The 25,812-nt window shown below is 40.5% G+C and overlaps 2 protein-coding genes across 2 annotated transcripts in view; one reads left to right on the top strand and one right to left on the bottom strand.

Annotated features, from left to right (window-relative positions):
- LIPA (lipase A, lysosomal acid type) overlaps positions 1 to 25,812 on the top strand; it is a 123,368-nt gene that overhangs the window by 3,418 nt on the left and 94,138 nt on the right. The gene's annotated exons all lie outside the window — the stretch shown is intronic.
- Positions 1,836 to 13,919, bottom strand: IFIT1 (interferon-induced protein with tetratricopeptide repeats 1). Its single transcript, NM_001244363.1, has 2 exons — positions 13,702 to 13,919; positions 1,836 to 3,714 (listed from the first exon to the last, which is right to left on the bottom strand). Exons 1-2 carry the CDS (start codon positions 13,704 to 13,706, stop codon positions 2,283 to 2,285), a joined length of 1,437 nt encoding a protein of 478 aa, NP_001231292.1. The 5' UTR covers positions 13,707 to 13,919; the 3' UTR covers positions 1,836 to 2,282.

Below are 25,812 nucleotides of genomic sequence, written 5' to 3'. Positions count from 1 at the left end.
CAAGAATATCTCTTTTCCTGGATTTCCTGCCTGTTGTTTTTCTCTGCAAACATCCAGGCTGTCCCACATTTTAGTTTTTCTGAGCTCCAGGAAGTGCAGAGATCTTTTCCAGAGTTGGGAAAGATGGGTGAGAGAGATGGTATTACATTATAAGACACACTAAGTAAATATGCTTTCTGGAGATTGTCAAACCTACCTCACACAAATATATTACATAATCCAAAAATTTATTTTTCATAAATGAGCTCTGCCTTCTGGGTACAAATGATATTTAACAATACCTGGGAAGAGTTTCCTAATAGAGAATCCACCAACTATCCAACAGTTATTTACTTGCAATATTTCTGACTCTCAGGGAAGTTGGCAGTGGTTAGACTTATTTTGGTACCATATAGTTTCCTCCCTCAAACATAAGTACTTTAAATTATATTTTTGTTACTCTAACAAATCTCTTGTTTTAGTGATAAGTTGGGCAGATTGCTTCTATGTAACTGGTGCCTGCTCCTCAATGATATAAATTTCGCTCACTTCAATTCCTATAGAATTTTAGTAGGAACCCAAGCGTTGACCAATATTTCTGTGAATTCCTTGGGGATTTATTTGTGTTTTCTGTGGATTAAGGATCCTCATCAGGAAATACAGGCAGCCTCCAGAATCTGGAAAAGATACCAAAAGGACTATCCCCTAGAACCTCAGGAGGGAATTTGGCTGTACCAACACCTTGATTTCAGACCAATGAAACCCACTGCTGATTTCTGATGTCTAGAACCATAAGCTAATAAATTAGTATAGTTTCAAGCCACCAAGTATGTGGTTATTTATTAGAGCTACAATAGGAAATTAATTCTCCTCCAAAACACATACAAGAATGAAAAAACAATAATATTTTTCTTTATATTTTCTTTTAAAATTATTTGCCATGCATTGCCCTTTAATGCATCATAACCGAGTGATTGCTACAGGTGGTCTCTCAGCTCATTTAGCATCCTTTTCATATTTATTGATCTAACTAAATCACTACCAGCAAATGACTAAATAAATAGTGCTTCAAACAAAATGTCATAAAGCAAGAGAGACTGCTTAAACTGACAGTGGATTAAATTTCAAACATCTTCATGGAGAAAGCAGACTGTGTACTTGCTTTACTGCTTGTCTCTCACTAGATTGTAAACTGCATGAGGTTTAGGGAAAACATCTGCTTTGTTTACTGAAAGGTAGCAGAATATGCCACCCTCAACTATGTCACCTTGGCACGAGTATTGTTTTGAGCTGAGAGCAATTAAGAAGGAGCAGATAGAAGAAAAACTCTGGGCCCTCCCCTTTCTGCCTAAAAAAAAAAAAAACTGTCTCCCTTTCTCCCAGCAAGGATAGATGTTAATCAACCAAGACAACTCTAGGCCCTAATCGCCCCAAAGATACTAACAGGAAAATGTACATAACCAACCTCATTAACTAGCTCTTACCTTCCATTAGGTTCCCCCCTGTATGTGCCTTCCTACAACTTGCCACTTAGAAACTCAAAAGTTCTTTCCCTTTGCCTTATCACTTCTCTAAAAATGTATTCTTTGTTTGTTAAGATGCTGTATAGGCCCAAGTTCTAACTACCCTTTTGAGTTACTCAGCACTGGGTACCCCCATGTGTATGCACCATGCCTATGTTAATAAACTTGTTAATTTTTCTCTTGTTAATCTGTCTTTTGTCAGTTTAATTTGTGGCCCTAGCTAATGACCCTAAGCTGCATAGAGGAAAAAGAATTTTTCTTCCCCTTCATCACCATAGTATTTTTGGTACCTAGCACTGAAAACTACTTGTTGATTAATGAATGAATTAAAAATTTTATTTTATGTAAGTCCAGAGTTTTATTTGCCACACAAATATGTTCAACAAACTATTTTTTCTATTCAATAGTGTAACATTCACAGAGAAAGTTCTTCTTTCTTTTCCTTTTTCTCACACACAGAAATATACACTGTTTTCCTATTTTCTAAATACAACCAATGTTTTTTTTATCAGGTTTGAAAAATTGTCCAAAAATTACATCATTGCAGTGAATTACATAGTATGTTTCTGAAAGCAGCTAGCAGAAAAGATGATTAGTATATATCCACCTAAAATCAAATGAGGAGTTTCCACTGTGGCACAGCAAGTTCAGGATTCAGCGTTGGCACTGCTGTGGCCTAAGTTCGATCCCTGGTCTGGAACTTCCGTATACCACGGGAGTGGCCAAAAAAAAAAAAGAAAAAAATCAAATGAAGTGTGAGAGTGGTCCACATTTTGGTGCTTAGGGATCAAGTCCCACAGATTTTTCCGAGTTAGAAGCCAGCCTCAGGGCCTGCTCATAATACTCCAGGGCTTCATTCATTTGTCCTTTCAATTTATAGACAAACCCAAGGATGCTTAAGCTTTCTGCATCTGACTCATTTCTTCGAAGTTTCTTTAAAACCAATTTCTCCAAAGAAAGTATACTTTTATCCCTTTCGAATGATGCCGTTTCTATTTGTACTGCTTTTAAATAATGACTAATCGCATCCACTTCAGATTTTTTTTGAAATTCCAGAAATCGGCCATAGTGGAAATGTATCTCTTGCAGTATCTCTTTTTCAAGTGATTCCATACACAACACTCTTTGAAAAGTATCTTCTGCTTTGCTGTGGTCGCCTGCTTCTGCATACATTTTTGCCAGGTTTATATAAGCAATCTCAAATGTGGGCTTTTGTTGCACAGCAAATTCAAAATGACCTGTGGCTAATTTTATTAGTCTGCTGATGTTTTCTTTGTCCTCTCCTTTAGGCTGCCAATTTGTAGCTTTCATTATTTGGGTAATTTTTGACTTGTAGCAAAGCCCTGTCTGGTGATGCAGGAAAGAAGAGAAGGGTGTTGCCTTCAAGGCCAGTTTTGAGAACTGAAGAGCTTCATCCAGAGAGCCCTTTCTTCGGTAAAACTTGACTGCGTGTCGGAAGACGTAGGTCTTTGAGGACTCCTTGGTCAGTGCTTCTTTAATGTACTTTTCTCCTTCATCTTCTTGTCCTAATTCTTGAAGCTTCAGGGCAAAGAGAGCCTTAATATATGCATCTTCTGGATTTAGCCTGACAGCCTGTTTTAGAGCATTCAGACAAAATGGCCCATCGAAACCTGCTACTTTGTTAAGGTGGTCTAGGCGATAGATGGTGATTGCATACCCAGTGCTGAATTCAGGATTTTCAGGGTCTGCTTCCAGAGCTTTTTTGAAGCAGACCTTGGCCCGTTCATAATTCTTTCCTCCACATTTTAGCAAGGCCCATCCTTCCTCACAGTCCATCTGAGGACACTCCATTCTATAGCTGGAGGGATTTGCAAGCTTCCTGCAAGTGTCCTTCACCTTGTCCAGGTAAATCTGGGCTTCTGCCTTTCGATACGTAAGGTAATACAGCCAGGCATAGTTGCCCCAGGTAACCAGCCTTCTCACCTCTGATTGGTCAGTATGTTCTTGTTGGGTTAAATCTTCAGCATCTTTCAAACTCTTCAGGGCTCCCTCATTCTGGCCTTTCAGGTGTTTCACATAGGCCAGTAGGTTGTGTATTCCCACATTGTATTTGGTGTCGAGGAACTCAATCTCCTCCAAGACCCTGTTTTCTAAATCAGGTATTTCAGTGTCTTGAATGACCAACTCCCATGTAAAATGACATTTCAACTGTTCCAGCTTATCCTTGATCTGATCTTCATCAGCATTATTACTGTTTAAAAAAAAAAAAAAGCAGATTTTCTTTGTTAGTGACAAACAGCCAATAGAAAGAAGCCAGATAAAACACCTCATATTTAGAGCTTAGCCTTGAAAAAGGTATACCTGCTTTCATTTTCCTTCACGTTCCTGTATTTCTAAGATTCATGTGGCCTTTGAACGCAGTTTGCTTGGCCCCACACACCAGCACTAGCACTGTCTAACCATACCATCTCTCCATGCTTCAGAGCCTCCTTTGCAAAATGGAGGTAATAATAGACTCATCACCCTGGGTTTGGTGAGGATTCCGAAGCCTGTATGTGTAAGGCACTTAAAGCATACATATTTCATGCTATATAAGAGTCTCCTATTTTCCTATTACTATTATTAGGACAGAGACCAGTTAGAAATGCAGAGCCAAAAAAAAAAAAAGGAGTTCCCATTGTGGCTTAGTGGTTAACAAACCCAACTAGGATCCATTAAGATGAGGGTTTGATCCCTGGCCTCACTCAGTGGGTTGAGGATCTGGCGTTGCCGTGAGCTGTGGTGTAGGTCGAAGATGCACCTCGGATCCCATGTTGCTACAGCTGTGGCATAGGCTGGCAACTGTAGCTCCGACTGGACCCCTAGCCTGGGAACCTCCATATGCCATGGATGTGGCCCTAAAAAGCAAAAAAAAAAAAGAAGGCAGAGCCTGAGGAAATAGTGTTGACTTCAGGACCTTAGTCTACAGATTATGCAACAAATTAAGACCAACTAAATGAGATAATATCTGAACAATTTTTTTCACTTATTATTTGGAAATAATCATAGATTCACAGAAATTTGCAAAGGTCCAGTGTACACTTTACCCAGTTTCTCCCAAAGGTTGTATCTTCTCCAAGTGTAGTAATATGAAAACAGGAAATTGGCAGTGGTACACTATGCATATAGCTTTATGTCATTCTATCACATGAGTAAATCCATGGAATCATCATGTCACCTTGATCAAGTTAGAGAATCACTCCATCATCACAGACATCTCCCTAATACTATTTCTTTATAGTCACAATTCTTACCTCCCTCTCCAAACATCCCTAGCTTCTGGTAATATGTTCTTCATCTCTCTAGTCTTACATTTCAAGAATGTCATATACATGGATTCACATATTATGTAATCTTTTGAGATTGCCTTTTTCACTCACTGTAGTGCCCTTGACATCTATCCGAGTTGTTGAGTTTTATCAGTAGTCCATTCCTTTCTTTTGGGGAGTCATTTCCCACAGTGTGTGAGTATCAAGGTTTATTTACCTGTTCATCTATTGTAGGACATTTTAGTTATTTCCCATTTTGGCTTATGACAAATAGAGTTGCTGTGAACAGCTGCGTACAAGACTTTGCATATAGACATAAATTTTCATTTCTCTGGGATAAATGCCCTGGAGTGAAATTGCTAGGTCATATGGTAAGCGTGTGCTTATGTTTTTAAGAACTGCCAAACTATATTCCAGAGTAACTGTATCATTTTTCATTCCTACCAGTAATGTATGAATGATCTATTTCTTTGCATTCTTATCAGCATTTAGTATTTTCACTTTTAAAAAAATGTTAGCTCTTTTAATAGTCATGTAGCGGTATTTCATTATGGTCTTAATTTGTATTTCCTTAATGGCTAGTGGTGTTGAACATCTTTTTGTGTGTTTTTTCATCATCCACATATACTCTTTGGTGAAATATCTCTATATCCTTTGCCTTTTTCTAATTAGATTATTTTTTATGGTTGGATTTCAGTAATTCTTTATAGATTCTAGATATGAGTCCTCCGTGAGGTATTTGGTCTTCAAATATTTTCCCTCAGTGTGTGCCTTGGCTTTTTATCCTCTAATAAGGTCTTTTGAAGAGCAAAAGTTTTTGTTTTGATGAAGCATAATTTATTGATTTTTTTCTTTTTTCTCTTATGGATCATGTGTTTGGTATCATGCTTGGGAATGCTCCACCAGGCCCAAAGTCCTGAAGATTTTCTCCTATGTTTTTTTCTACAAGTTTTATAATTTTACATTTAAATCCGTGATCCATTTTGAGGAGTTTCCCTCATGGCGCAGCGGAAATGAGGTTGCAGGTTAGATTCCTAGCCTTCTTCAGTGGGTTAAGGATCCACGAGCCTTGGTGCAGGTTGGCGCGAGCTGTGGTGTAGGTTGCAGACATGGCTCGCATCCCACATGGCTATGGTGTAGGCCGGTGGCTACAGCTCTGATTCAACCCCTAGTCTGGAGACTTCCATATGCTATGGGTGTGGCTCTAAAAAACCAAAAAAAAAAAAAAAAATATATATATATATATATATATATATATATATGTTATCCATTTTTAGTTAATTTTTGCAGAATATATGAAGATTACCTCATATATGTGGTTCATTTCTCAGCCTATTGATATTCAATTGCACCGTTTGTTGAAGACTATTCATCCTCCATTGAATTACCTTTGTACCTTTATCAAAAATCAGTTGCGTGGGATTATTTCTGGGTTCCTTGTTCTGTTCCACTGATCTATATGTTTATCCCTCCACCTTACAATCGTGCTTACTGTATATAATCAGTCTTAAAACTGGGTAGGGTGGTCCCTCTCTAGTCTTTTTTTTCAAAATCATTATGCTAGTTCTTATGCTTTTTCATTTAAATTTTAGATTAATATTTTCTATTTCTCTAAAAAGTCTTGCTGGAGTTTTGATAGGAATTTTTTATCAATTAGGGGAGAATTTGCCCTTTCTGCTGTGTTGAATATGCTATATCTGTTTATTTAGATATTCTTGAATTTCTTTCATTAGCATTTTGTAGTGTGAGACATTCAAGTCTAATATAACATGTTATATTAGATTTACACTTAAGGACACTTAGGTGTTTCTTTTTGAGCCATAAAAATTGTATTTTTAACTTAATTTTCACATGGTATTGCTAGTATGTAGGAATACAATGGACTTTTATATGTCAGCCTTGTATTCTGCAACCTTGATGAACTGACTTCTTAGTTCTAGGAGTTGTTTTATAGATACCTTGGGGTTCTCTGTGTAGACCATCATGGCATCTGTAAATAGGGATGGTTTTGTTTTTTCTTTCTGTTTGTATTACTTTTATTTCCTTTTTTGCTCACTGGAAAAATTCCTTTAGCTATTCCTTAAAGGTTGGTCTGCTGGTGACAAATTCTCTTAGTTTTCCTTCATCTGAGAATGTCTTGATTTCCTGTTAATTCCAGAAGGATATTTTTGCTGGATATAGGACTTTAGGTTGAAAGATCTTTTCTTTCAGCACTTGCAAAGTAGTTATGCCCCTTCTTCTAGACTCCCTGGTTTCTTTTTCTTTTTTTTTTTTTTTTTTTTTTTTTTTACTTTTTAGGGCTGCACCCATGGTGTATGGAAGTTCCCGGGCTAGGGGTCTAATCGGAGCCACAGCTGCTGGCCTACACCACAGCCACAGCTCATGGCAATGCTGGATGCTTAACCCACTGAGCAAGGCTAGGGATCAAACCCACATCCTCATGGATGCTAGTCAGATTTGTTACTGCTGAGCCACAGTGGGAACTCTGACTCCCTGGTTTCTAATGAGAAATAAGCTACTATTAGAATTGCTTGTATGTTCCCCATCTCCACCCCCCTTATAGCTAAGGTGTCATTTCTCTCTACTAGTTTCATGGGGTTTTTTTGTCTTTAGTATTCAGAATTTTAACTGTGATGTGTCTTGGATTTCTTTGGGTTTATCATATTTGCACTTTGGTCAGCTACTTGAAATTTGTATCACATTGGATAATGTCTATCTTCTTTCTTCAAGTTCATGAATTCTTTCTTTTGTTCTCTCCATCCTGTTTTTCAGCCCATTCATTGAGTTTTCATTTTGGTTATTGTACTTTTCAACTCTGAAATTCCCATTTGGTTCTCCTTTACATCTTCTTTTCTTTGATGAGACTTCCTATATTTTCATTGGTTTCAAATGTGTTTGTAATTGCCCACTGAACAATTTTTATGAGGGCAACTTTAAACTCCTTTTTAGGTAATACTGATTAATATTTGTGTCTTTTCAGTATTTTGGTTTTTCTTTCTCATTCAAGTTGAGATGTTCCTGGTTCTTGATATGAGTTTTTAATGGAAATCTGTACATTTAGGTATTATATTATGGGACTCTGAGTCACATATTAGTCTGTTTTAGCAGGCCTTCTGTGATATTGTTGTTCTAGAGAAAAGGGAAGGACACCTCCTTCCACACTGCCAGATCAAGGTGGAAGCCTGTTTACCCACCTGTCTTTTGATAGCACTTTATGGGGAACCTGGGCTCTTCATTACTGCTGGATGGGGATGGGGGTTCAGGCTCCTTCCAGCCTCTTCTGATACCACCCTGGCTGGGAGGGGCAGGTATGACTTGTTACTCTTTTCTGTGTGGCCTATACTGATGCTGGGAAGGGAGGTGAGTGGGGAAGAGTGGCCTTATTACCTGTTGATGATGGTGAAAACCCTGAACTTGATGGGATCTCTCTGACAGCACCTCAATGGGGAATTGGGGGGGGGTACCTCATTACCACCAGGTGGGGGCTGATGTCCACACACCCTTTGTGGTCCTCACTGACACTATAGAGAGAGGGACCTTTGTTACCACCCTAGAGGGAATGAAAGTTTGTACATTCCACCTGGTCTTTTCTGGCATCATCTGTTGGAGTGGGATGTGGAAGAGAGTTGGGGTGCCTAGCAGTAGCCTGGTGAGGGTAGAAGCCTAAGCTACCCACTTGGCCTTTGCTGGCAGAGTTTGAAATGGGGCTACAGTTTTTGTTTGATTGTTCCTGTGGCATTTGGCTGAAGTAGAATGGTTGTTTATTAAGTTTTGTTTTGTTTTGTTTTTTGCTAGGCTGTCCCTTTCTTGGTCCTTTGGCCAGAGAGAGCAGGCTTTTCTATCTATGCCTGCTGGCATTTCTAGGTTGTTGGTTCCTCCAACACCCAGTCTGAGACATATGCAGAAAAGAGGAAGCCCACAGAACTCACTACAGTGTTGTTCCTGGAGTCCCAAGTATCTTAGCTAGTCTGCCTTTTATCTAACATTCATTGTGTTCTTATATTTGTTTTATATTTTACATATAGGGTTTTAAACTGTACTTAGTATGAGGAAAAGAGAAATAACATCTACTCTGTCTTTCTGAATTAAGAAGTCCTTGGCCCAAGTATTACTATGGTTTATCCCACTCCCATCACTATAATGGTGTCAAGAGAAATGAGAGGAGTTCCTGTTGTGGCTCAGCGGTAACAAACCTGACTAGTATCCATGAGGATGCAGGTTTGATCCCTGGCCTCACTCAGTGGGTTAAGGATCTGGCATTGCCATGAGCTGTGGTGTGGGTCACAGATGTGGCTCAGATCCTGAGTTGCTGTGGCTGTTGCATAGGCCGGCACCTGAAGCTCTGATTCCACCCCTAGCCTGGGAACTTCCATGTGCTACAGGTGCAGCCCTAAAATGCAAAAAAAAAAAAAAAAAGAAAGAAAGAAAGAAAGAAGGGCAGGAAGGAAGGAGGGAAGAAAGGAAGAAAGAAAGGAGCATAACAGTCTGCTTGAAGGCATGTGTGTGTGTGTGTGTGTGTGTGTGTGTGTGTGTGTGTGTGTAGTAGCGTATTTTCCATTTGGTCCGTTGGTAAGGCAGTTTCTTTTGTAACTCAAGAGGAAAAACACTTCCTCTTACTCCTTCTCTCTAAGATACTGATTTCCTGTATAAAGAGTTGGGCCTAACCAAGGTTTTAAATGGTGGCACTGGATCAAGGAATGTAAGATGCAGTGATCTGACATGTCCTATTGAATTGATCCAGCCAGTCTTTGGACAGGGTACGGAAGAGTGGTGGAGTTCTCTCAGCATAGGCAGGCACTGCCCCAACAGGCCTGCTGCGCTGGGGAGAGGAGACTGAGGAGAGCAAAACATTCTGCATGTCCAAGTCAGAAATAGTTGCCTTTTACTGAGTAAAAAATTTGGCCCCTATGGTGGTTTCTGACCATCTCGATTACATTAGTAATTCCACACTTCCAATAGGAAAGAGGCCGACAGGGTGGAGTACCTTCCTCTCAAATGAAATGACGCAAATGCAAAAAAATCAACAATAAAACAGATGCTTATCTAGGAGATACTAGATATATTACTATATAAAGCTTTAAAACCCTTTCCACAAAGAAAAGCTCAGGACCAGGTGGTCGCACCAGTGAATTCTATACATTTTCAGTGTCAGGAGCACAGATGAGCTATAAGATAGAGAGCTGAGCTACCAGGTGTCAAAGCAGCCAAGTAAAACAACATGTCAAAAATAAGAGTTAAGCCTTTAATTATTACAGTAATGATAGAAGCAAGAGGCTAAAACTGGAAAAAATGCTGACTCTCATGCTCTGTTTTCCCCCACAGAAAACACCAGTGCAAGGTCAGGTAGATCAGTATAGATTTGGCTGAAAGTCCTAAACAAAACTCTCTTGGGCTTTATGGATCCTGGAGTAGAGGGGAAGGGTAAGGGGAAAGGGTAGGAGGGGAAAAGTACTGGATAATGAGTCAGAGTGGGGAAAAGTGTCTTCAAATTTTCCCTCTCCTTTCCCTTGTAAGGAAGTCTCAGCAGAGGTGTTTAAAGAAGACCTCTGCCCATGGACTCAGAGAGACCAAGGAATGAAGGCCTCTGGGCTAGGAAGCAAACACGTGAAGAGTGTGATGACAAAAAAAAAGGTGGTGGGGATGGCTAAGTCCTTGACTACAAGTCCTTTCAGACATTGCAGTGTATTGGCTGTGCACCAAGTCTGGTGTAAGGAAGACACTTTCTCCTGTGAGGCCTATCAGGTAAAGTCATTGTAATTTGCTGTGGTCAAGCCTGAAAAATCATGTGTAGATTTTAAACCAGGAGTTGGACTTCTTGCAAAAATGAATTAACACTAATTCTTCTAAAACTCTTCCAAATAATTAAAGAGGAAGAATACTAAACTTCCAAACTCATAAATTCTGTGAGGCCAGTATTACCCCAGTACCAAAACCAAAGACAAAAATTAAAAAGTTAGGGAGTTCCTGTCATGGCGCAGTGGAAACGAATCTGTCTAGTATCCATGAGGATGTGGGTTTGATCCCAGGCCTCACTCAGTGGGTTGCCATGAGCTGCAGTCTAGGTCACAGACACAGCTTAGATCCTGAGTTGCTGTGGCTGTGGTGTAGGCTGGCAGCTGTAGCTCTGACTCGACCCCTAGCCTGGGAACTTCCATATGCTGCTGATGCAACCCTAAGAAAAAGCAAAATAAATAAATAAATTTTAAAAAATATATGGTAGTTCTATGTATAGATTTCTAAGGTATCTCCATACTGATCTCCAGCTGTACCAGCTTACATTCCCACCAACTACCATATGACCCAGCAATCCCACTCTTGGGCATATATCCAGACAAAACATTCCTTAAAAAAGACACATGCACCCTCATGTTCATTGCAGCACTATTCACAATAGCCAATACATGGAAACAACCCAAATGTCTGTTGGCAGATGATTGGATTAGGAAAATGTGGTGTATATATACACAATGGAATACTACTCAGCCTTAAAAAAGAACAAAATAATGCCATTCAGAGCAACATGGATGAAACTAGAGACTCTCATACTGAATTAAGTCAGTTAGAAAGGGAAAGACAAATACCATATGATACCACTCATATCTGGAATCTAATATAAGGCACAAATGAACCTTTCCACAGAAAAGAAAATCATGGACTAGCAGAATAGACTTGTGGTTGCCAAGGGGGAGGGGGAGGGGGAGGGAGTGGAGTGGTTGGGGAGCTAGGCGTTAATAGATACAAACTATTGTACAGTAGAACAAAAATTGTATTGGGGAAATAACTATTAGAAATAATAATAATAATAAATTAATTAATAAAATTAAAAAATAAAAAAGTTAAACTATAGGCCAGTTTCTCTTATGAATAGTGATATAAAATCTTCAACAAAATACTAGCACACCAAATTTAACAGCGTATTAAAAGGAATATATGCCATGACCAAGTGGGATTTTTTTTCCTGGAATGCAAGAATGGTCAGTGTATGAAAATCAACCAATTTAATATATCATATTAAGAAAAGAAGGGAAAACCCCTTACATTCTTATCTCAATGGATATAGAAAGCATCTGGCAAAATTTAAAATGTTTAATGTTTAAAAAAAAAAACACTCAATAAACTAGAATAGAAGGAAACTACCTGAAGGTACTAAAGTCCATCTATTGAAAGTCCATAGTTTGGTTCATGCTCAATGGCAAGAGATTGAAAACTTCTTCTCTAAGATCAGGAGGTGGGCAAGGGTGCTTGCTTTTCTATTCAACGTAGTTCTTTCTTTTCTAGCCAGGGCAGTTAGTCAAGAAAAGGAAATAAAATATATTTAAATTGAAAAAGAAGAAGTAAAATTATCTCTGTTCACAGGCAATATGGTTTTGTGATAGAAAATCCTAAAGTTTCACGCAAAAAAACTGTTAGAACTAATTTCAGCAAAATTGTGGTATACAAAATCAACACACAAAAATCAGTTCTGTTTTTCATACACTAACAGTGAACAATCTAAAAAGGAAATTGAGAAAACAATTCTATTTGCTATAGTATCAGAAAGAATAAAAGACTTAATAAACTTAACCAAGAAGGTGAAAGACCTGTGCACTGAAAAGTACAAAACATTGCTGAAAGAAATTTAAAAAGACACGAATAAAGGGAAAAGCATCCTGTGTTCGTGGGGTGGAAGACAATATTGTTTAGATGTTAGTATCATCCAAAGCAATCTACAGATCCAATGCAATCCCTATCAAAATCAAATGACTTTCTTTTTTTTTTCTTCTTTCTTTCTTTCTTTCTTTTTTTTTTTTTTTTTTAGCAGAAGTAGAAAAAGCCATCTGAAAATTCATATGGAATCTCAGGGGATCTTATATAGCTAAAATGATCTTGAAAAAGTACAAAGTTGAAGGTTTCACACTTTCTGATTTAGAAACTTGCTACAAAGCTACAGTATCTGTGGCTGTGTCATAAGCCAGTCACAAAAGCCATGTGTTATATGCTTCCATATATATGAAATATCCTCAACAGGCAGATCCATAGAGACAGAAAGCAGATTAATGGTTGCCAGGACCAGGGATGAAGGATGAGTAGGAAGTGACTACTTAAGGGTATGGGATTTCCTCTCAGTGTGATGAAATGTTCTTAAGATAGATAGCGGTGATGGTTGCACAACGTTGCAAGTGCACTAAATATCACAAAATTATATACTTAAAAATAAAGTAGTAAATTTTATCTTACATGTAATTTAATCACAGTAAAAATCATATTACTACCCTGACTAGAAGTTCTACAAATTATGTGTACGTATATATGCATATATATGTGCATATATATGTGTGCGTGTGTGTGTGTATATATAAAATTACATCCAGACAGATTGACAAGACCTGACGTAGGAACCTGTGTCAGTGCAGATCATGAAACTGGAAGCTGGCAGAGAAAGGTCTTGTTCTCTAAGCAGTGAGCTTGTCCTATTCATCCCCCCACAGTATTTCCCTCAAGACATCTGAGAGACCCCACAACTGTGGCTCACACAGCTGTGTGGGTCCTACTTTCCCTCCTGGTGGGGAGCTGGAAAACAAATATCTCTATCTAGGAAATTGTCCATCCTCCTAGGTCAGACAGAAGTGAGGTTGGTAGAAAATTATTTCAGAGATTGGAATCCTTTTCTCCCATTTCTTTCTTCCTACTTCCCTGCCCTTCTTTGGGCTTTAACATGAGGTAAGCTTCCTCAGGGCAATGCTAACAAAAGTAAAAATGTCTGAATTAGTAAGACAGTTTATGTATGTGTATGAATGTGCATGAGCACACACACACACTCAGTCTAAAGAAGATGATCAAATAGAAGAGTATGGAAATGATATCGCTGAAACTAAATCTGTTGAAATAGTATGATTAACATTTTTAAAAAAACTTTACACCGAAAGACAGAGAAGCAGAGAAATCCTTACCTCATGGTTGCTGTGAGTCAGGCAGCAGTTCTGCGGTGTTTGGTTTAGCTGGATGGGCTCCTCTGTGATCTGTCTAGTCTGTCTTGTGGATTTCCAGATAAATTTAAGCCCTAGAGCAGGGCTGTACGTATAAGTGGGGTAAACAAGAGCTAGTGATGTAATCTGTGGGTGTGTTGTTGCAAAGATAAATTGAAAACCAAGATGAAAACTGAAAGTAGAAAGTGAAATTAAAGTAGGCAGTGTTGTGAAAAACGAAACTTAACAGGCATTGCTTCCTTTGCTGTTTTGAAAGCTGATTTAGAAGAGGCTGGTGGAAAGCAATTTAATTGATATGCTAATTCTGCTCTCAAGGTCATTAAGGCCTTGTAGGAACCTGAGAGCCAAGAGGTGCCAGTAATGTGGAGTCTATGGAACCTGCAGCCAGGGACACCTGTAAAACTTGGCTATGTGAACTTGCCAAGGTCATGCCCCCAATCTGTGCCTTTGTTTGCTCATCTGGAAAGAAAAATTGTTCTTTTTATGGTATTAAAATTCTGCAAATCACTAAACTGGTGTCTTAACCCAAATTTGTTTCTGGGAGGTTGTGTCTTGCTAATTATTTTGTGCCTTTGCATACCCTTCTTTCTGGAGAATGGTCTGTGATAGTAAAAATCCTATAATCTCTTCTTTATTCATAGGAACAAAGAAAATGTAAGTGCTAGCATTCTAAGACTTCAAACAAAACATGATAGGACTTAATGAAAATATTTCCTTTTTAAAATATTTTAATATTTTATTTACAAAATATTTTCTCTAAACTTAAATATTTTAACAGTCTCTATTATAGTCATCTAAAGTGTTCTTATTCACTAGATGTGATTATTATACCTGTGCAGAAGTGTTGTCCTTTTGGTGCCCATGGCATCCAGGTTTGGCCTACCTCAACCTGGTCTGTATTGTGTAGTCATGGTACTTGTGGTAAGAGGTTGAGAAGAATAAGAGATGAGACTAAGGTCCTGGGTATAGATTAGGCTCCTGTTACTGATCTGCCAAGCTGTTGTTGGTGTCTGCCAAGCTCTTGTTTTCCATACTTTGTGTTGGAAATTGCCCCACTCTCCCGATGCATGTAATAAAGTGGTGATTTCCAGCAGCTTTTACAAAGCAAATTTCTCCCCAATCATGGTTAAATTATTTATTTATTTGTTTGTTTGCTTTTTAGGGCCACACCCGCGGCATATAGAGATTCCCAGGCTAGGGGTCAAATTGGAGCTGCCCCGCCAGCCTACGCCACAGCCACAGCAATGCAGCATCCGAGCTGCATCTGTGACCTACACCACAGCTCACGGCAGTGGTGAGATCCTTAACCCACTGAGTGAGGCCAGGGATCAAACCCGAGTCCTCATGGATACCAGTCAGGTTCATTACTGCTGAGCCATGAAGAGAACCCCCATGGTTAATTTAATTATTGGAAAGCCCCCTCCCCCTTATTGAGAGGAGACTGTTAGACTTGCTTCCTGGCAACTGTTGAGCCTGAAACATATATATTTGGCTACCACTGTCATCTGTGTTTTTCCATGGGGTCTGGCAATAATAAAAACAGACGAAGCTTATTCACAGAGAATAATATCCAGTGGTTGAGATGAGAGAAATAGGGCATTTGAGATAAGAGATGGAAAGTTCTGATGGTGCCTTCTGTCCATAGCTTCAACATGAGGAGTCAAGGGGTAAGCAGTATCTAGGGTTTCCAGGTGAGTACTGAGTTGCATAAGCCCACACTGCCCATGACTGTGGACCTGGGACCAAATTGAGGGGTGTTTACAGAATTGCAAAAACCCAGTGACTATCAAGGGCTTAGAACCAGATGTGCCTCCTACCCTAAAGGAGAGCTTAAGCCCATTGTTGCCAATCATGGAGGTTGGTGGCTGGGTTCTAGATGACTGTACAGAAAAGGGAGAATGGAAGGAGGTAGCCTCATTTTTAGTTAGCCTCCTGTATATAGAAGACTAGGAAATACAAAAACCTACTCCTAATTAAGTGACTAGAATTCTGGTTGTTAATTTTGGTTTCAGGTTGACAGAAATAAATAATCTACCTAGTTCAGGAATAAAGGAAATATGCCAAATATGAAGAAAGCTTCCTAATATCTGATCACTTGGGCAGGAGGTAAAAGCAAGATGCTGTAGTCTGGTATAGAGAGCCTTCTATGGCCCTAGCATAGACACTCGAGTCAAATTCCAGCTCAGTCTTAACTGTATGTAGTTCATGGAACTTGAGTTCAAATATTTAGCAACTACTGGGCACATAGAGGCATGCAAATAAAAGGTGACTATTGTTAGTAGTAGTAGTAGTAGTAGTAGTATTTTCAGTCATCAAGTTTAAACAGAGCTTTCTTTTATAAGAAAGCTGCCTATATTTGGTCTTTTAAAATAAAAAGCAGAAGGAGTTCCTGCTGTGGCGCAGTGGGTTAAGGAGCTGGCATTGTCTCTGTTGCAGTGCTTGTTTGATCCCTGGCACAGTGGGTTAAGAATCTGGCATTGCCACTTCTGTGGTGTAGGTTGCAGCTGCAGCTTGAATTCCATCCCTGGCCCAAGAACTTGCATATGCCACAGATACAGCCATAAAAAAAATTAATAATAATAATAAATAAGCAGAGGAAGAGCAGCTGCAAGAGAGTTTTCCTGTTAGAAACACTTTATCAAACACTGCCAGATCTAAACAGTTTCTGCTCAATCCCTCCTGTCCAGCTCACTTCCCATTTCAGCCCTTACCAATTCTCTAAGCTTCCACTGTGACATACTAAACTAGTTAGACGTCTCTGCACAAATAAATTTTTTTTTTTTTGTCTTTTTGCTATTTCTTGGGCCGCTCCCGTGGCATATGGAGGTTCCCAGGCTAGGGGTCGAATCTGAGCTGTAGCCACCGGCCTACGCCAGAGCCACAGCAACGTGGGATCCGAGCCGTGTCTGCGACCTACAGCACAGCTCACGGCAACACCAGATCGTTAACCCACTGAGCAAGGGCAGGGACCGAACCCACAACCTCATGGTTCCTAGTTGGATTCGTTAACCACTGCGCCACGACGGGAACTCCACAAATAAAAATTTATGAATAAATAATACAGTTTTATCCATGTATTCTAATATATTTCAGGCTCTAAGAAACGCTGAAATAAATGGATTAGAAACCTCTTTTTTGGGGGGAGCAAGATGTATTTGGAATACTTATGAAGAAAAGTAGTTGGATTTGTAATTTTCCAGTGCACTGGATAGAAAGTAGAGAAGTAGACGAAATGTTTATCTTGTTGTTGCTGTGAACCTGGCAGGGGTCCTGGTTCTATGGGGCTCTGGCTTGAGCTGATTAGGTATTCGGTATCTTGCCCAGTGTCTCTATGGGATAAACAGACCTATGAGCAACACAGGACAGAACAGCATTAAGGAAAGAGGAAATAGCCAGCAAATTGTGTGTGTGTGTGTGTGTGTGTGTGTGTGTGTGTGTGTTCGTGCTCGTGCGCACACACAAGTGCACTCACAGAAAAAAACAAGAACTGGAGAAAATGAAACTTAAAGAAAATGAATTTTCAGCAGTAGGCTATTAAGTCCATTCCCAGGATTCTAGGACCAACTAGCTCCTTGAGTGACTGGCCATCTGTAAAAAGCTACTTCACCTCTGTGTGCCTCAGTTTCCTCAACTGATACATTGCTGGAGGCCAGCTCCGGGGGCCAGGAAGTGTACACTTTTTCCCGACAGGGGAGGGACGCGCATCAGCAAATGTACAACACGGAGACAACCTCTTTGTCCCTTCTTTCAGGGTGCTGGACTGCTCAAATTTTATTGGCATAAGTGGTTGATTATATAGACAGCTTTTTGCTACAGATTACATCACAGTGTTAAAAGTACATTGGTTAACTATTACATGGTATAGCAGCTATACATCATGTTTTAAGATCTTTGTTTTAACTAAACTTAGTGGGTACAATTTAGGGGCAATTAGGTACAATACATCATGTTTTAAGATTGCTATCTTAACTAAACTTAGTACAATTTAAGGGCAATTAGGTACAATACATCATGTGGAAAGGAGGAGACAGAACAAATCATCCCATAGCCAGCCAGTCTTTACAATTTGAAGAGTTTATAGACACAAAAATTTGGCATTCACAAACCTTGTTGTAGACTGGTGCTTATCTTCAAAGCGTTATGGCAGGGAGATAGTGTAAGTAAGTATAAACCCCAACTTAACTAAACTAGCTATCACTTAAAAGCTTTTAAAATCAAGGACAAAACTCACAGCTAGGTTTCTTGGATAATATATGTCTAACTTCTATGAACCTCATTAAAATCCTAACTCTAAAGTTTACTATATAATTAGTTAATAGATAGGCACTATGTTTTAACTAAGTTGGATTTAAATAAAGGAAAAGTCCTTCAGGATGAAATTCTTATTATATTATTGTTGTAATTTTGTTAAGTCACAAATCACTACAGGAAAATAAGAATGGGAAATAAGAATAATAAGTAAATAATCAGAAAAGACTGGGTAAAACTGAATAGCAAGTGAATAACAGAAAATACTAAGTTATCCATGGAACAATCCCCACTCAGCAACGCAAAATGGAAATTATTTCCTGGGAAATTTAGTTTTCCACCTATGTCAGCAGGCGAGCCTTATTGTCTTCTGGGGCCTGTCCTCGGAATTGTACCATTCAGACAGGTCCCTTTTCTTTATTAGGAGCTTGTCCTCAGAACTGAACCGTTCAGGCAGGCCTCTTTTTCTGATTAGGAGACTGCCTTCGGAATTGCACCGTTCAGACAAGCTCCCTTCCTTGGCTTCTTGTATCTTCTCGGCTCCCCGCAATACATAGTGATTTGGAATGGATTATTGAACAATGGGTGGAAACACCTCACAAAGATGCACTCACTTATATGGGATCAGAAGTATAGGAATAGTGAACATAGTGTGAAGTCAGATGTGTCTATGCAAAGAAGCAGTATGTCTTGACCTGAGTGTTATTGCTTCAGAGCGTGACTGTGGTTTGACTGCTGAGGTGAGGTGTTCCATGACCTTTCATTTCACTACCCAACCATGACCCAATGAAACGTGTGTGTTGGGGGGAGGGGGGCGAGATCAGACATGAGTAAAATCAATACTGTTCCTGAGAATGCTCACTGAAAACAGTCACTAGCCCAAAGGAGATGGAATCAGGAAAAACTTTGGATCCATATGTTCTCCTCTGCCCACTGCAGTCCATGCTGTGATGAGGACAGTCATTGCCCAGGAGAGATGGACCACACACTATGACCTGACCTCTGGGACCTGCTAGAATATTTGAGGATGAGTCATTTCTGGTTTTTAAAACTTGTACTCCAATCTCTACGCCTCTGCCCAGCCAGAACATTTTGAGAAGTAGAAAGGGCTTTTCTTCTTCGGAATCATCTCCTCAGGGCCAGGGTGCCATGCATTAATGGATGTAAAGTGTGCTGGATTTCAGCCTCTATGGCATTGTAGAACTTTGAATGCTCAACTAACAACCTTACAGAGCTGCCCTGCCAACCTGCTAGAAGAGAATTCTTGTTATTTCTTATACATAGTTGGTCATCAGCCTGTGTTATTTTTCACTTTCTTCTTGGCTTGAGGTCTAGGCAGACTGGAGTAGAATGTCACCACAGAGTTATCCTCACTGAAATAGGATACTGAGTCCCCAGAGTCCTTCTGTTACCTGGTGAACACACAGGGTGTACTGATAATGGTCATATGAGTATGATTATGAAATAATAAATACGTGTGTGTGTGTGTGTGTGTGTGTGTGTGTGTGTGTGTGTGTGTGACCTAACCCTCCTTTGGGTGTGTTTAGTTGTCAGGCATTTTCCTAGATCCCTTTTCTTTAAGCTATTTTGATCGGTGGGCACGAGTGCACAGAACTGCTCTATATGATTCTCTGTCCCTGTCCCACTGGGATGGGGGCTATTTTCTTTTTCTTTTTTTTGGCCACGCCCATGGTATGTGGAAGTTCCCAGGCCAAGGATCAAACCCACGCCACAGCTGTAGCTAGAGCCTCAGCACTGACGATGCCAGATCCTTAACCTGCTGAGCTATTAGGGAACTCCATCAGGGATACTTTAACGTGGGTGTTGTTCTAGGATAATCCAGAGCCCCCTTAGGCTGTCTTAGGTCAGGAGGGTCTAGAAACATAACTAAAACCACTGCAAAGTCTCTTTGGGAGCCTTGCTCCTAGGGCTGGGGGAGAGGAGGGGCTTGCTTTCTGTCAGCCTTGCAGATTCAGACATCACTAACATCATTTCAGGACCAGAAATCCATTTTATTAAAAGAAGGGATCTGGAGACTCTCGTGGCGAACTCCATTGCATTCCCTCACTTGCAGTCGCTTCACCAGCCAGGTACAGGTGTGTTCTAGAAGAAGAATCCTGACACAGGGGCTCTTGTCTTACATTTAAGTCTTTAAGCCATTTTGAATTTATTTAAGTGCATGGTGTGAGGGTATGTTCTAGTTTCATTGATTTGCATGCAGCTGTCCAGGTTTCCCAGCAATACTTGCTGAAAAGATTGTCTTTTTCCCATTTTATGTTCTTGCCTCCTTTGTCAAGGATTAATTGACCATAGATGTCTGGGTTTATTTCTGGGTTCTCTGTTCTGTTCCACTGGTCTGTATGTCTGTTTTGATACCAGTACCACACTGTCTTGATGACTGTGGCTTCGTAATATTGCCTGAAGTCTGGGAGAGTTATGCCTCCTGCTTGGTTTTTGTTCCTCAGGATTGCTTTGGCAATTCTGGGTCTTTTTGTTGTTCCATATAAATTTTTGGATTGTTTGTTCTAGTTCTGTGAAACATGTCCTAGGTAATTTGATAGGGATTGCACTGAATCTGTAGATTGCTTTGGGTAGTATGGCCATTTTTACAATATTAATTTTTCCAACCTAGACGCATGGAATACCTTTCCATTTCTTTACATCTTCTTTAATTTCCTTGATTAATGTTTTATAGTTCTTGGCATATAAGTCCTTTACCTCCTTGGTCAGGTGTATTCCTAGGTATTTGATTTTTGGGGGGTGCAATTTTAAAAGGTATTGTATTTTTGCATTCCTTTTCTAATATTTCATTGTTAGTATACAGAAATGCGACTGATTTTTGAATGTTAACCTTGTATCCTGCTACCTTGCTGAATTTGTTGATCAGTTCAAGTAGTTTTTGGGTCGAGTCCTTAGAGTTTTCTATATATAGTATCATGTCACCTGCATACAGTGATAGTTTTACCTCTTCTCTTCCTATTTGGATGCCTTTTATTTCTTCTGTTCATCTGATTGCTGTGGCTAGGACTTTCAGTACTGTGTTGAATAACAGTGGTGAGAGTGGGCATCCTTGTCTTGTTCCAGATTTTAGTGGGAAGGTTTTCAGCTTTTCTCCACTGAGCATTATATTTGCTGTGGGTTTGTCATAAATGGCTTTGATTGTGTTAAGGTATGTTCCCTCTATATCTGCTTTGGTAAGAGTTTTGATCATGAATGGATGTTGGACTTTGTCAGATGCTTTCTCTGCATCTATTGAGATGATCATGTGGTTTTTGACTTTGAATATGTCATAAAAACATTCCCTACAAATAAAAGTCCTAGACCAGATGGCTTCAGAGGTGAATTCTACCATACATACAAAGAGGAACTTGTACCCATCCTCCTTAAACTTTTTCAAAAGGTTGAAGAAGAAGGAACACTTCCAAAGACATTCTATGATGCCACCATCACCCTAATTCCAAAACTAGACAAAGATACCACCAAAAAAGAAAACTACAGGCCAATATCTTTGATGAACACAGATGCAAAAATTCTCAACAAAATTTTAGCCAACCGAATCCAACAACATATAAAGAAGATCGTACACCATGACCAGGTGGGATTCATCCCAAGTTCACAAGGATGGTTCAACATACGCAAGTCAATCAACATCATACATCACATTAACAAAAGTCAAAAACCATATTTATAGACTTTTGATGATACCCATTCTGACCAGTGTGAGGTGGTACCTCATGATAGTTTTGATTTTCATTTATCTAATAATTAGCGATGTGGAGCATCTTTTCATTTACCTGTTAGCCCTCTGTATGTCTTCTTCGGAGAACTGTCTATTTAGGTCTTTTGCCCTCTGTGTCGGTTCTTGCTTGCCCCTCTGGATCTACTTTTCTACATCTTTCTCTGTTCTGTGTTCTCATGGAAGCTGACTGTATGGGTTTCATTAACTGGACCTCTTCAATTTTTTTTTTTTTTTTTTTAACTTCCTTTTGTATCTGGCCCACTAGGGGGCACCAGCCAGAAGTTAGAAGTGGGGGAGGAGGGTGAAGGTCATTGTGTTAATTCCCAGGCTCCCACTGTGCCAGGCTTTGGATTTTTAGTGGTTGCAGTTTTCATCAAAGGCCTCTTGAGTAGCCCTTTCCCTACAGCTACTACTCTTTCCAGGTCTGGTGACTGACTGCCTGGAAAGCACATTTCATTGAGGAGCATGCAGTACTTGTGGGTGTTGCTTTCATGTTCTGGGACAAGTGTCTCCACCTGCTCAGTGGCCAGTCTGTAGTGACCTCCAGCCAAAGCCCTTGCCTATTATAATTATTTTTTCTTTATTTATGGCCGCACCTGTGGCATATGGAATTTCCTAGGCTAGGGGTCAAATCGGAGCTACAGCTGCTGGCCTGTGCCACAGCCACAGAAATGCTGGATCTGAGCCAGATCTGCGACCTACACCACAGCTCAAGACAATGTGGGATCCTTAACCCACTGAGCAAGGCCAGGGGTGGAACCTGCATCCTCATGGATACTAGCCAGATTTGTAACCTGTTGAGCCACAACAGGAACTCCTTGCCTGTTAAAATTTTTCCAAGTGGGCATTGAGGGCTGCCTCATGTCATGATTTAACTGTGCGGCCTCTGAGACAGGGTGCTCTGCTGGGAATTTCAGGCCAGGGCAACCTAGATACTCCCACCTTAAGGCCCAAGTCAGGGATCCCTGGACATGCCTATGCCCAGAGCCTGGCAGTAGGCATCTAGCCCTTCCCTAGAAGGGACTGAGAAGGGATTTTGGAAGGGGGATCATTTCCTCTCAGCCCTCTGCCTCTAGTTCTGTATCAGATGGAAGGCTTCTAGCAGGCAAATTGCGTTTTCAGGTGAAGATATTTTCTGCAAGGCACCAGCCCTAACCCAACTCTGATAAAAGGGAATGGAAACGCAAGCAAATACTGAGATGAAGTTTAGGAGAAGTTTGCAAATACTGATATGAAGTTTCCCCACACAGCAGTATGGCTTTGGACTTTTTGTGCATAAAGTTAAAGCTTAGTCACCATGTGTCAGAAAACATGATCACCATGAATTTGGCTCTGGCGCTGGTTGTGTGAGGCTCTGGCTCAGCTGATAAGGTAGTCAGAATTTTGTCCATTGTGTCTCTGGTATAAACATAACCATGAACCATACAGGACAGAGCAGCATTAAGGTGAGAGGAAAGAGCCAACAAATTGTGTGTGTGTGTGTGTGTGTGTGTAAAAATAAAAAAGAACAGTGGAAACTTCAGAAGGAGGCATTTCTAATGGATGGCATTCCTGCTCAAAGAGATGAAACTTAAGCACCGAACTGTGCGTTTGGTATCAGGATTTCAGGACCAGCTCTGTGTTTAACAAGCTGAATTTGATTTAATTTAATCTCTATTAGTTTCCTTATCAGATAAGCACAAAGATTGACTTTGGACAGTGGTTTGCAATCCTGGCTGCAAACTGGAAAATCCCATGACAATCTTAAAAATAATACTGATATCTGAGCTAATCTCTAGTCCAGTGAATCAGAATCTGTGAGAGTGAGCCCCAGACATCAGAATTATCATTACTTAAAAAAAAAAAAAGAAAGCCCAAGTTAATTTTATTGTGCAATCATGGTTTAAAGCCACTGAGCTAGGTTTTTACTACTCAGAGTATTGGTCTTTGGACCAGCAGCATCGGCTTTAACTAAAACCAATTCGAATACAGAATCTCAGGCCCCTCCACAGCCCTTCTAAATTAGAGCCTTACTTTTAACACGACAGCCAAGTGATTTGTTGCCGTGTGAAAGTTTGAGAGCTACTCTCTTATATGATTTCCAACTCTCATATGATTTCCAGGTCTTTCTCAAATCTAAATAATACGGGAGCATGGACAGGGACTCATTCCCAATATATAGCTATCTTTCTGTGAGGCTCTGAGACAGTAAGTTCATTTCTCTGCACCTTGGTGTCCCCGTGTGCACCTTGATAATCCACACAATATGATAAAGGAGTGCAGGTCAAAGTGCCTTGACCTCTACACAGAGTGTCTGATGTTTCTTTGAGAAGACTCATGTTCGCAAGCCTGTGCCAGTCACATCCTTAGAGAAAATATGCAGCCACCAAGAACTGCTCTGCTTTAAGTTCCAGTCATTTTCATTCCATCTCAGGGGTCTTGATGGCTGTCTTTGACCCACTGTGACGTACATTTCTTGCTGTATTCCAGTTCTAACTGAATTTTCATGGTTTCATTTTTACATGTCAATCATTCATTCACTTGGAATGGTCAGTGTAAGTTCTCAAGGAACATGTACGAAGCTCCAGACCTTGCATAGCCTACTTCCGTAATGGGTATGAGGAAAGTTCCCAGGTTCCTGGGAGGCTAGTCATGTTTAGGCTTGTCTGAAATATCTTGGGACTCGGAGAGTTCATTTCTACTAAGAGAAATGAGAAGAGGTGAAGATAGTTTCTAGTTGCAGTGGTGGATTCTAAAGTGAGCTGAAAAAGTAAGTTCCACTCTTCATGTCGTTTCCATGGAGATGGAGTCCCTGCCTCCTTGGGCAGACACACTTGAGGGGAGAAGCCCCTGGTTTCTCTTGTGGAGACTTATCCCCACTTCTCCAGCTATCTTTTTGTGGACAGGCCTGGACTCTCCTGGGACATGCTGTGTGGCTACAGGTCAAACCTGCTCTACAGATATTCACGGCAGCCAGGATGGTGAGAAAGTGGAATCGAGCTGGAAGCTCTAATTAGTAACCACTGGGTTACTAATTGGGTAAGGCTGGGTATGGCCCTGGGTGGTAAAAAGGAATAGATGACTGTGGAAACCAGCAATTCATGTGGGTCCCTCTGAGTCTTCAGAGGCAAAGCTGAGTGAGATCAGAGTTACACACCAGGAAATGCAGATTGGGGCTGTTCTCTCAGGCAAGGGTAGGTGGTAAATGTACAGGCATCTTTAAAATAAAATTGTCCAGACAGAAAAATAAACCACAGCCTAGGTGTGTATGACAGAATCCGTCAGCTGCATCTTCCGGGAAGCCTCAGCGCCAGGTGAAGGGTGGATGGAACTCTGAGTGTGGAGGGACAGGGTTGGGCAGGGTTCATGATCCTTCTGTGAGATAGCTGTTTGTATTTCTAGGGATGGGACCAGGTACCCTTGTGTAGAAAATCTCCAGTTTCCCCCTAGTACTCAAAATCTTTGTGTCCTTGGGCATGTATATTTGCCTAAAAATAGTAGTTCCTCACCTACCCCAGAGCTGTGGCTGTCTTTGAGGGTAAGAAATAGCCAGTCCCCCACCATCACCCCATACCACCCTCTGCCTCAGCCAGGCTTTCAGTATTGGTTTTCATGTTAGTATCCCTTATAGTGACGACTCTGGAACTAGTCGCAAGAGGCAGTGCTACTCCAGATCAAAGCTGGCAAGGAGTCGAGAATTCACTGCTGGCCACCCAGTGGCTCCTCAAGCCTTGCTGGAGCTAGCAGATAACTCAGGGGTGGGGGCACCTCACCAAAGTCCGCTGCTCTTACAGCCAATGTAGCTCATTAAGCAACTTTTTGGGATTCCTCTGTTGCATGAGAGTCAAATTTCTGGCTCTCTGTACACCAGCTAGATGGAAATGCCAGTCCCTCTGTCTTCTCTGGGATCTGGTGTACAACAGTTTTCACCTACACACAGACAATCCGATGATATCACTAGAAAAGCATATGAGTGCAGGCCTCAGAGTGGGTTGAGTAGAGGTTGATAGGACTCTTGATGTACCACTTGGTTGCACAGAGCAAACAAGCCTTGTGGATTTCCCCAGCTGAGAGGGACTACTTGAATATTTTTATTTGCCCTGGAGGGT

This window comes from Sus scrofa, chromosome 14 (assembly GCF_000003025.6).
Source record: "Sus scrofa isolate TJ Tabasco breed Duroc chromosome 14, Sscrofa11.1, whole genome shotgun sequence".
NCBI lineage: Eukaryota > Metazoa > Chordata > Mammalia > Artiodactyla > Suidae > Sus > Sus scrofa.
The sequence above is the reverse complement of the archived record's forward strand: the minus strand, read 5'-3'. Positions and strand labels throughout refer to the sequence as shown.